The sequence below is a fragment of the Cupressus sempervirens genome, chromosome 1 (assembly GCF_028749045.1).
Source record: "Cupressus sempervirens isolate cs-2001-9-10 chromosome 1, ASM2874904v1, whole genome shotgun sequence".
In the NCBI taxonomy this organism is placed as follows: domain Eukaryota; kingdom Viridiplantae; phylum Streptophyta; class Pinopsida; order Cupressales; family Cupressaceae; genus Cupressus; species Cupressus sempervirens.
Genome location: NC_143118.1, coordinates 848,826,278 through 848,839,046, shown reverse-complemented (window position 1 = coordinate 848,839,046; position 12,769 = coordinate 848,826,278). Strand labels below are relative to the sequence as shown.

The following is a 12,769-nucleotide window of genomic DNA, read 5'->3' as shown; positions in this document are numbered from 1 at the left end:
GTAAATGATAATCAATTTCAATAAGATTATATATATATATATATATATATAAAATGCTACTGATTATTATCAATCTGATTGAAGCTATATCTTTGACAAATAGGTTTTATCTTGGAATAGACAACTTTTGTTTCATAATTGAAGTGGGTGGCCAGAGGCCTGGAACAACATGGTGATAATACCTTCTAAACTATTTTTATGGGTTTGTAATACATGTTGTCAAACCTTGTTAAGATACTGAAATGTCATCATTGATTTTGCTTACAATTTTATGAGAATGAATTGCATCTACGGTCAACATTTTTAAGTATAAACTTGTACTATTTCACCATTTCCTAATTTTCCTAATAAGCTAAAAATTCTGGCAGATGAGGTTGAGAGTCTGGCAGCCGCAAGACAAGCAGCATTGTCTGGTTCGGAACCATCTGACTCTATAAGGGTATACTCTACTCACAAAATTCCTTAAGATTAAATGGTTGCTTGCCAGTTCAGTGAAAAGTAATTTTTTTATTAGAATTTTACATTTTATTGATTATTTTGAGTTTCACCTGTCTTCGTAGTTTTATCTTTGCTGTTTCTGCTGCAGGTTGTGAATGCTCTGTTAACACAATTGGACAGACTTAAATCATGGCCAAATGTTGTTATTCTGACAACCTCAAACTTAACATCTGCTATTGGTACTGTAAAATAGGACATGGATGTTGAAGATTAAATATTGCTTTGGTTCTTATGAAATTTGTGTTAAGTGACTAATTCTTGGAAATCTTGATTGATTAAAAATATAATATCTTTAGTCTGCTCAATGATATCACAATTGTGATTCTCAGTAAATGTTTTGTTTTTCAACAGACATAGCATTTGTTGACAGGGCAGATATTAAAGCGTATGTGGGCCCTCCTACCCTTCAAGCTCGCTATGAGATACTTAGATCCTGCCTTCAAGAGCTTATAAGGGCAGGCATTGTAGTTTCTTTTGTATGTGGTGTGCCTCCCTTCCTATAGACGTTATCTTGTATATTCCTTGCTGCTTGTGAATCTCTCATTTGGCTTTACTAGGAGGCAAATTATAATACAAGGTACAATATCTCAAAGAATTAACAATGGTTGAAATGCTTTGGTACTACGAGTATGAGGATATTATAATTAAATACAATCGAGTATGGCAAGCAATGCTTCATGTCTGACTAAGCTGTTTTGTTTCATAATAGTTAGCAAGAATCATATGTGGTGCATTTAGTAACAAGTTAACATGAAATGATTTTGTTTATCTGAGTAATATTCTAGGCAAATAATCTATTGCAATATTTACAAAGAGTTAACAGAAGATAAGTATAATTCTAGTATGAATTTGTTTTCTGTATTTTGATTCATATTGTTGTCTTCGGTTTTCACCCAAATATTAGAAAAATTCTCTGAAATTCATAATCCATTTTGGTGACATTCATTATTGCAAATAGCAAAAGACAACTTATCTATAACCAGTTTTTGAAACAGGAAAACATAATTCTTCATGTGTTTTGAAGAAGGGTTTTAGCTGTGCAGTTATACCACAAAAAGACTTGGTGGATATATATTAAATTGCATAGCTATAAGAATTTTGGATTCGACTTATCTGCTCTTGGTCCATCCTAGCCTGTCCAATTAAAGTCTACAATCATTTGCTTTGCTGCCAGAATTGAAATTTTTTGTGGCTTGGTTATAAAATTAGTTTTATATTCTAATATTTTTCATAGAATAGAGAATATTTGCAATGTTTGTGCAGACTGCATCAGTACTTTGATTCTTTACCGATCTGTCTTCTGTAGTTAAATTTGTTAGAGGATGAAATTTGGTCAACTTTGTAGATAGCCCTAGAAACATGTTTGGGTTGTATTTAAAAGGGTGGGAGATCTTAAACTGAAATAATAGAGACCTCCTTATTGAGGTCAGGGGAGACTACAACACTCCATTCAATTGTCTATATATTAATGAACTTTCAAGCTGATTTAGATTAAACTGTAACTGAAATTATTGTGCACCTTTTTAATTATTATGAATTCAAAACTATCTAGCTTGAGGTTTTGGGCCTAATCAGTCATTTGGGCCTATTAAATGATTATCACTATCAGTATGAATTGATCCTTTATTAGATCCTCCCATGGATATTCATTATCATCTTGTTCAGATGTCATGTTCCTTTCCTAGTTGCATTGGACACACAGACACACGCACATAGACACATGTACACAAACACACACACACGCATGCACACAGACACATGCAGATAGACAGACGGACACACACACGGACACACACACAGACACACACAGACACGCGCACACACATGCACACACACGCACCCACAGACACCCGCACACGCACACACGTGCAAACACGCACACACATGCACGCACAAACGGATGCACAGACGCATAGACGCACACACACACACACGCACACACACATGCACACACACACGCACGCACACATGCACGCACACACACAGGCACACGCATGCACACACACATTAATAAGTGTTTTTTAACACTAGTAATTTATCACACACACACACGCACACGCACACACACATGCACACACGCACACACAGACACATTAAAATAAAATAGAATCGAATAATTCAAAATTCAAATTTTAAAATAAGGTGCCAGTTTTTGGGCCCTAAAACATTAGCTCAAACATGCATATAATTTTGTCTTGAAACTATTTACCAATATTTGGGGATTGAGTTGGGTTTTAAGTTTTTCTCTCACTGGTCAACTGGAATACTAACCCTGGTTGGCTACCTATGTCAGGATAAAAGCCTTGATCTGGAATTGACGTACTCTCTCAACCTTTGCTTTAATTTCAGGAAAAACAACATTGAAGATTTAAGATATTTTTTTTTATTGAATAGAGGTTTGTTCGAAGGAGTGAAATTAATGAGGCTACAAACATATTTAAATCTTAGTGCAACCATTGGACAAAGTTGAATTGGGTTTGGACAGGGTAAAAAGTCCTAGAGTGCAATTGTTTGGGGCTCTTTGTTATATTGAGCATTGAGAGGAAAGGATTTGTTGCCAATTAAGTTGCATTTAAAGGAGCATAATCAAGGTATTTGTTTGGTTGCACTAGGTTTTGAACATCATTCTACTGGCAATTCGAATTTTTGGAAAATGACAAAACTTACTCTAGTTTTGGGTTGGGGTTGGAAAGGACTATACTATAGATAACTCGGACTCAACAACCCAAATAATTGGATTGGGACTTGGGCTAAAAATATTTTGGCAAAAGGAAAAAACCATAGTTTTACAAAAAAGAAAGAAAGAAATAACCCTGCGAACCAATTTTGAGCGTTAACAAATTGTAAAAGTGATGAAAAGTAATTTTTTAAATGTTTAACCTTGTTTGGGTGTTCTCAGCAATTGTCGAGTCTTATGCCTCGAGACCATATTTGAGTCCTTCAGAAAAACTCAGGAGTCCGCGATGAATCTAATTCCCTTGTTATGTTGGTGGGGTCTAAATGAATTAGATGTCAGAGCTATAATGACATGTCTAGGAGAGGCTCACTTGCAATGGCACTTTGATGGGACAAAAACCTTACCTTTGGACATCTGCCATTAACAATTTGGGCTTCTAGTTTATTGGTTCTGCAGATTTGGCATTAGAGGTAGCTATTCTACCAACTTCTTGGTGTGAGCTACAAATTTACAGTATCAACAAAGGTAAGAGAAATGTGTTAAAATTATGAACTAGAAATACAAGATAGCAGTACATGAAATACAAAACTCAAAATAATAGATAACATCATAAAACTAGGGAATTATCTTGGAGAAAACCCTCCCCACTGAGGAAAACAACCCAACCCACAAAAGGATAGTTTGACGATCAAAACCAACAAAATCGACAGAGTAATTCCTTATGAAGTCATGAAACACAAATATCAAACCCACAGTTAAATCTCAATACACATGAAATGCTGCTCACACATTGAGCATGGCATCATTATCTGCAAAATGGTATATATACAATATTCTATCTTCCAAAAAAATTCTTCAATGTGGAACTGCTTGCAACATAAACAATCTTGATAACATGAAGCTCAACAAAACCACAATATTACAATAACCGCCAATACACTTGAGAGATGACACTTACAACAACACAAAAAATATATTAGAACAAAAGAATGAGATGATCAAACTCTTTTTACATGACACAAAACTCTCCGAAGCAAAGTAGCAAGACTCAGACCTAGCTTGGACTCGACAATGGTAACTCGGCTCGTGACCTGACTCGGACTTGCCCATGACTCGGAAATGACTCGGCAAAGTGACAAAGCCCTTGATATTTAGAGATTTTCTAAGATTGAATGAATGTTTCATGCACCCATTATTGAATAAAGTTTAAAGACAACAATATTATAAAATAGAAGGTAATGTTCACATGCATAAACATACATCAATTACATAAGTACGAAAGTAAATTACTAAATAGTAGCTGAAGGAAATAGCAAACATAGATATATAAATTATAAAATCCATGAAATCCATCAAAATGTATATCAAATCCATGAAATCCATCGCATCAATAGTCATTATCCAATGTTTCAGACATATGTTAAGTTAAACAAAAAGTTAAAACAAGTCTATAGATATGGCTCCTAGTCCTCATCCTCATCCTCAGTGTCAGCGTGAGAATAATCTATAATATGCCTGCTAGTAAGGTGTCTAAGGTAGGTCCTAGATGATTGATTAGCCATAGCCTCTGCCTAGGAGCCTGAGGTGTCTCTAGGATCAACTGTTGTTACATCCCAATTTTTGACCTAATTTAAAATATAGCCGTAGATGTTCACATGAAGTCAGTTGACAATTAAATTGGTTATAATCCTGTAAAATGATAAGATGGTTAGTCGTTATAATTATTTATCATGAATTCATGAAATTGAATGGGCGGTTAGCCATTATGATTATTTATAACTTGTTATGATAATATAATTTAATTATGGAGAATTTCCTTGCAGGAAACACGTCGAAAGGGTAGAAGCATTGTCAGAAAAGAATTAGGCACATGAGCATCACCATCACTGGGTAGGTAGGTTGAGGACCTAGCAATTGTGGGACTTGCATGAGCTATTTAAATAAATAATTTGAGAAACATAAAATAATTGAGTGAAAATATAAAATGTACCTCAAAGGATTTAACATAATCTTTCACCTTATTATAATAGATATATCTATATACGTACATATAGATATAAAAATGAAATGGCACCATTTATTATAATAATTCAATAAAGTGATATCACCCTATTAATATATTTACATGTACATATATAAATATAAGATTATAATAATATTTGAATTATAATAACATTCAAATTATTATAATATTCGAATTATAATCTTCCAATTGTATTTCTTTTCTTTTTAATATTCTTGCTTTTAACCAATTAATATTTGACACGTTAAATCGAATTAATAATTGGAATTTGAATGGACTTCTTGGAATCGATAGAAATTGAGGATCCACGACTAGCCTTTAAGAGAAGCCAAGATGACATCTCCTTTCCATTGTCTGCTACGTTCCCATTTCAAGCCAAGCATAATCATTCTTAGCCAAAAACATTCTTTCTAGCTACTCAACCAAAATTTCCTTGTTCTCTTTTACTTTGCCGGTCTTTGAAATCTGCAATCAAGTTTGAACTAGTGGGTGAACAAATAGTCAAATAGGAGTTCTGGCCAAGGATGGGAGGAGCCACATCTAGACAAAACATCAAACCCAATCTGAGGTCACGAATATATACAATTGTATTTCATAAATTCCTTCTTTTTCTAAGTATATGTCCGACTGTAGTCGGGTACACATTGCTAGGGCTGAAAGTAATACATTTTATGCATTCGTAATTCATAGTTTCTTGCTTTTCTAAGTAGAATGTTCGACTGCAGTCGGCTACACATTGTTAGGACTGAGATTAATACTCAATACCTTGCTGCTGGTCCTTGGTCCTTGTATTACATAGAGTTTCATGGAAGAACTTCATAGTAATATCTTTGTGATTGAACATCATTTATGAAATTGAATGGTAGTTGTAGAAGCTTAAATGATGATATGAACCAACATCAATAACCATGCTATCATAATTTCCGAAAAAAATATTCATAAATTCTCTAACACCTAGGATTCATCGGGAATGATGCCATGAAATGGTGAAAAGGTGTAATTGAAACAAAATGATCATAATTTTTCAGGCACCTAAGATTCATTGACAAAGAAGCCATGAAATGGTGAAGAGGTGGAGTGAATCTGCAAGAACGCAAAAGAGAAATCAGATATGATTAAATTAATTAATTAAACAATTGATTTTGCAATCTTTAAATATATCTTTTTCAAATCATAAATCATGATAACCTAGAACATATATGTTATTCATTAATTTGTTGGGAATCAACAGAAAGAATCGGTTGTTCTGAGAATTCCGAACACTTGGGACTCACCCGGTTGTGTAGCTAAGGAAATGGGTGATGAGGTGAGAGAAAGGAAGTTGCAATAACATGAAACAACATCAGTTATGAAATAACAATGTTTATCATTTTTATTTGAATTATTTAATAGCTCATGTATGATTTTGTTAATTGTATCCTCTTGCTGTCAAGTCGAATGGAGTGTTTAAATACCAAGATGCTCAGTAGATGGTAGATGTTCCAAGTCCAATTTCGGGTAGGGAGGGCCTTTCTCATTGGAGATTGTGTGGGGAATAAATTAAGGTTTGAGGTTGGGTGGTTAAGCCCCTGAGAATGTGTCACCTCTCCCTAAGTTGTCAAACGTACAATAGACAAAGATAAGCTATGCATTCAATTGTTTGTTGGAAATAGTTATTTTTACTTTTATGAAGTATATGCAAGAAGAAGGTAAGATTAGTTGAGTTATATTATCGTTGCAGTTATTTTACATTTAGTTGCGAGAGAAAGATTTATCTGATGGATTGTTATATCAATCTTTCATTTATATGAATAATAAATACGAGCATATCTTCTAATCCTATGTTATTGTCACAGTTAAGCAATTGGAAGAAAATGAATGATACAATGGTATTTGAAGCCTTAATTGATTTAGTGGTATCTGAAGCCTAAATGATACAGTAGTATCTGAAGCCCTAATTGAATCAGTGGCACCTAAAACCCTAATTGATATAGTGGTATCTGATGCCCTAAATGATCTATTGGTAATTGAAGCTCGAAGTGATACAGTAGTATCTGATGCCCTAAATGATCCAATGGTAATCGATGCCCTAATTGATACAATGGTATGTGATGCCCTAAATTTATATAGTGATATTTAATGGTAATCGTCATTTTGATTTTGATATAGCAGTATTGGATGGTAGTTGTTATTTGATATTGTTATAGTGGTATTTGTGGACTAACGTGAGTGGTTGCAGAAGCATCCCTACAATGACTTCTTGGTTCAAATTCCATGGTATGTGGATTTTAATTCCTATAGTAAATTCATTGATGGTGTTTTAAGTTCTTAGTTAAGAAATTTTGTTTAACTGTTTTTAACCGTCAAACCCTTTCATATGAACGAAACTGATTTAACTGACTTCCTATAAAAAAGAAGTAATAACTGTATTTCTTCGAAAATGTTAGTTGTTAATTAAGACTTGGGAAAATTGGTTGTTACAACTGTAGTCTCTGTCAGTGCCTGTGAGGTGCAACTAGGATCAACTGTAACTCTCTGCTCCTCTGCTATCATAGACACGGCCTCAGCCTCTCTGTCTACTTCGTCAAGCCACTCTAGGTCCTCATTATTGAAGATTTTGGATCAACCTCCTTTAAAGTAATCGAAGAGGTGTCACTATCCAAAATCCCTCTGGTCCTAATGCGTAGGTTGTAATGCACAAAGGCTAGTTTATTCATTTTCTCCACAGATAACCTGTTATGCCTCTTCGAGTGGATGTGGTCGAACATGCTCCAGTTGCACTCACATCTAGAAGCACTACATGGCTGGCTCAATATGCGGATGGTGATTCGTTGAAGGTTTTTGGTTGAAGGTCCAAACATTTGCCACCATCTTTTTGAAAAAAGGAAAAGAACAAAATATTAGTCTCATTTCAATCTTTAAAGCTAGAAAGTTAGAAAATAGATAATAAAATTAATATGCAAAGTGCATAAGGCTATAGTTGCAATTTTTAGCTCGCTGCAATTTTGTATGACCTTTGTAGATTTGACTTGAAAAAATGGTCCCTGTTGCATTATTATAGGCATCAATCTCAAGCAATATATATGTGGGGTTAGTGGCCATCTTCGATGTTATTGTATATAGACCATTAAGAACCTTCTCATCTGCCTTGAATCATCACGGAAACAAAATGCTGGATTGAGGTAATAGGCTGCTACATGGATGGGTCTATGAAGCTGATTTGGCTTTAATAGCCTCCTTGGCCCTGTCCATGCCCTCATATATGTAGCACATGCCGATCTTCTCTCTATCAACAACTTGTAGGAGGGCTACAAGGGGCTCAATGACCTACAAAACAATTAAACAAAAAAAGCAATTGAGTGAATGATGATATGATCATTTAAATATGAAACTTTGCAAAGTTGCACAATGAAAATAAAACAAAAAAACACATGACAAATTAATGTATAAATATTAAGTTTTTAAAATTTAAATTACCTCCACAATCTCCTTACAGTGATCCCAAAAAATTTCTTCATCATATATGCATTTTGTTGCATCTATCCCTATAGGTGTGGTAGCAAAGGACAAGGAAGTCCATTTTGGACCAACAAACTTGCACCTCAAAGGTAACCTTGAGTTTAGCAAGGATTTTAGTGTGATAAAATTAGAGGCAAATCTTGTGATTCTGGGACGAGCCAATTCCTTTCCCTCTGTGTATTCCCTCATAATGCTGAGGATCAAGGCATGATTATAGATAAACTTGCAAAGATTTTTGGCCTTATCAACACACGATTTCACTCATTCAATCTGGCCAATATCCTCTAACATGAGGTCAAGGCAATGAGTTGCACATGGAGTCCAAAAGATACTTGGGTGTCTCTCCATCAAAAGTTTTCTTGCAACAATTTTAAATTAATTAGTAAAAATTTAGATGTGTTAATAAACTTTTAATTTTTAAAATCTAAAATTACAAATTTAGAAACTTAAAATTTTACCTGCAGCAACAAAATTAGTTGCATTATTATTCACTACCTTGAAAACGTTCTCTTTCCCCACCTCCCTTATGACCTCCTGAATAGGCTCACAAAAGTATGTCACATTTTTGACATGTGATGAAGCATCTATAAACTTCATAAACATTTTGGATTTTGAAAGTGAAAAAAAAATATCATTGACCAATCAACAAAACAATATTTTAGTTATTCAATAATCAATTAATAATTTAATACACTAAATTTAAGAGGGTCCTATTCCTCCTATCTGTCCATCCATCTGTCATAATGGTGCTTGGCTCCAAATCTTTTTATGGTCCTCCAACTCAAGTTTCATTTCCTTGCCCATTTGTAGTAAGAGGGGGCTACTCAACTCATCTTCAGTGGAGGCTTTAAACCCTGTACCATAGATGGAAACCACATCAATCATCCCCTGCCAATAAGGAGTCCTATCACATTTATAAAAACATTTAAATTAGTATATTTCAACATCAAGTTAACATTATAAAATTTAATTTTCAAAGTTTAATTAAAAAAATGAAAAATAAAAGTTAAAACAATCAAGTATAATAAATGGATTCGTTACATCCCAAATTTTTGACCTAATTTTAAACTTGCTCATAACCGTTGGATTTAATGGATTTTTCTTTCATGATCATGTGAAGTAGGTAGTTATTTATATCCATTGTATTAATTGTTAATGGAGATGGTCGTTAACCATTAATTGTTATATGATGTTAGCAGTTGCTTGATTTTGGAATTATGATTAATAATTTAAAGTCTTCTAAATGTTTATATGAAAATTATTATAGAAATGTTATTATGGCGGAAGTGTTTTCATGGGTGATTGCAGGAGATGATGAAAGGGGGTAAGCATTGTTAAACGAGATCATCGGAATGGGATTCTTGCTTAGTTTATTCATCAAGTTTGATAGGAATGACCTTAAAATTCTTTGGTATGGATCTAACAACTCGAACATAGGATACATTTGTGGGACCCGCATGAGCTATTGAATAAATAGTCTAAGAAATATAAAATAATCTAATTAAAATATAAAACATACCTCAAAGTATTTTAAGCGATCTTTCACCATATTATTATAATATATATGTATATACGTACATATAGATATAAAAATGAAATGACACCATTATATTATAATAATATAAAAAGAAGATGTCACCACATTAATATATTTACATGTACGTATGGAAATATAAATGATAATAATTATTCAAATTATAACTTTCCAACTTTTCTTCCATCTTTTTTATTCTTTTCTTTTTGAAACCGATTGAACATTTGGCGTCCTAAATTGACAAATGATCTTTATGTTACTGAAGCCAAAAAGCCATGTTATTTTTCAAGAATGGGAGTCAAAAGTATTATTTTTTAAGCACCCAACTACCTTTCTTTTTAAAACCGACTTCCTCTCTTTCTTATTCGTGATTTACATTCAAATACAGCAACCTGCAATTACTATCTGAATTCCTTGACGCCCATAGTTTTCAAGCATCTTTTGTTGTAGTCCTGCGTTGCAAAAGAAGTGATTCTTTTTATATTTTTGTATTGCGCTTGGAAAAGCGTTTTGAGGAAGAGGCTGAATCATAGCAGCCAATCAAACTCCATAAACTTCCTTCTGTTTCTAGATTTACTCTCAAGTTACATTATAAGCTAACTGAATACTCAATGTCATTTATTACTGATTTCTTTTAGACTTTCATAACAGCTAGAACCATCATAGATAATGTCAAATAGAATCTCTTAAGAGAGGGCTTTTTAATTACAATAAAATCTAAATGAAATATACTATATGGGAAATTAGAAATTCAATAATATCTTCAGCTGGTCTCAAGAACATATTCTTCCAACTCACAGTTGTAATAAGATATTCTAATCAATCAATCCTTTTTAGAATAAATGCATAGAGCAGATTGCTTAGAATTTCCAAACACATGGGACTTATTGACTGCATAGCCATGTAAGATGAAGAGGTGGAATGAATCTACAAGAATGTAGAAGAGAAATGAGATATGATTAAATAAATTAATTTAAACATACTTAATAGCTCACGCTCATCCTTGTAATGTACCCTGTTGTCAAGTCGAGCGGTGGTGATCGGGTTGTAGAGCTCATCAGAAATCCTTGGTCAAGGTAGTTTTAAGACATGTTTGTCATCTAATGATCACTTGATGTCAGTGACGCCAGTTATGCAAGCATGTGCGTTTCATAACTGTGCGGACATTTTAAACACCAGGATGCTCAGATGGCTGGACTAAGAACATCCCAAGCCCGATCCCGAGGTAGGCAGGGCCTTTCTAATTCAATAGATTGTGTGGGGATAAGTATGGTCCAAGGTTGGGAGATTAAGCCTATGTCAATGCTTCTCTCCTCAGCAAAGCTGAGGCTTGCACAACCAGCTAAAGACTCTCCGGATGATTCTTGTATGTTTTTTACTTCTTTTCTTGTTAAGCATTTACCTATTAGTATGTAGAAAGGATAGTTGATCGTTAATCTAGTTATTTTCAGTTGATCATAAATACAATTATTTTTAGTTGATCGTTAATCTTGTTATTTTCAGTTGATCATAAATACAGTTATTTTCAATTGATCGTTAATTTAGTTATTTCAGTTGATCATAAATATAGTTATTTTCAATTGATCGTTAATCTAGTTATTTTAGTTGACTGTTAAAACAACTAATGTCATATGAATAGGATTATCAGTTATCTATCAATGAATTGTTGGGAAATCTTTATTTTAACTGTCTTTTTCGATATGAAAAACCGTTTGTTACAGAAATGCTGTAGAAAACCAAAACTTGCAAATTGCTTTTCTTCCAGCTTCATGGATCTCCCTATTCCAACCCAAGCTCTCAAGTGAAGGTTGTGCACCTGGAGTGGAAAGTGGTACAAAAAAATTGTCCAACCTAGATTTCCTTACGCTAGGACGAAAGGTAATGCGAGTACTACTATCAGGGGCAGCGACAATGCCACTAGTAGGAATGAATGTAGAAGCAGTAGCCCTAGCAAAAGCACTAGGATAATAGGGAAGAAGGGAATAACCTTCTCTGTTGTTGTTATCAGACTTAACTATGATTTGATACACTCTTTATGTTAATGTAGTCTCAATTCCTTGTATATAGATCAGACTATGTATTATTTTATCAGAGCAATGAATTGACTGTATATAGCTTTGAGAGAACCATAATCACAATTAAAATTTGACAATGGGGATGCAATACACTTGTTTGACTTTCAATGAACTGGTCAATATGGATCCTACACCTTCAAATATTGAAGACTAGATTAAGTACGTGTTCGAATGATTTGAAAACTGCAAGCACTTTCGTTGATATATACTCCATCGGGGAGCCACGTCCTTGATGAAAATATCTTCACCGTGGAGTCATGTCCTTCGGGTATATGGCTCTCAATTATTATACAAATAGTTGAAATGCATTAGCTATCGATTAGTTTAATAATCGCTTAATTTAAATAACCAGTCAAACATATTTAATCAACTTGACTTTATTAGATTGTTTTTATTATTGTATAGCATTTAGAGATGTCAGATTTTGTAATTAGATAATAATAATAATAATAACAACAACAACA

At 33.7% G+C, this 12,769-nt stretch overlaps 1 protein-coding gene across 6 annotated transcripts in view; it reads left to right on the top strand.

Moving 5' to 3' along the window:
* LOC149580507 (pachytene checkpoint-like protein) overlaps nucleotides 1-12,769 on the top strand; it is a 218,634-nt gene that overhangs the window by 172,077 nt on the left and 33,788 nt on the right. For 2 of the 6 annotated variants that reach the window (XR_016353800.1, XM_089791443.1), the window contains exons 10-12: nucleotides 369-439; nucleotides 587-677; nucleotides 850-981. Coding sequence is in view for 5 of the 6 variants with exons in the window: in XM_089791443.1 (XP_089647569.1) it covers nucleotides 369-439; nucleotides 587-677; nucleotides 850-981 (294 nt within the window). In the remaining variant the exon portion in view is untranslated. The remainder of the gene's footprint in view (nucleotides 1-368; nucleotides 440-586; nucleotides 678-849; nucleotides 982-12,769) is intronic. The other 4 variants (XM_089791428.1, XM_089791421.1, XM_089791434.1 and 1 more) reach the window with 2 other exon arrangements.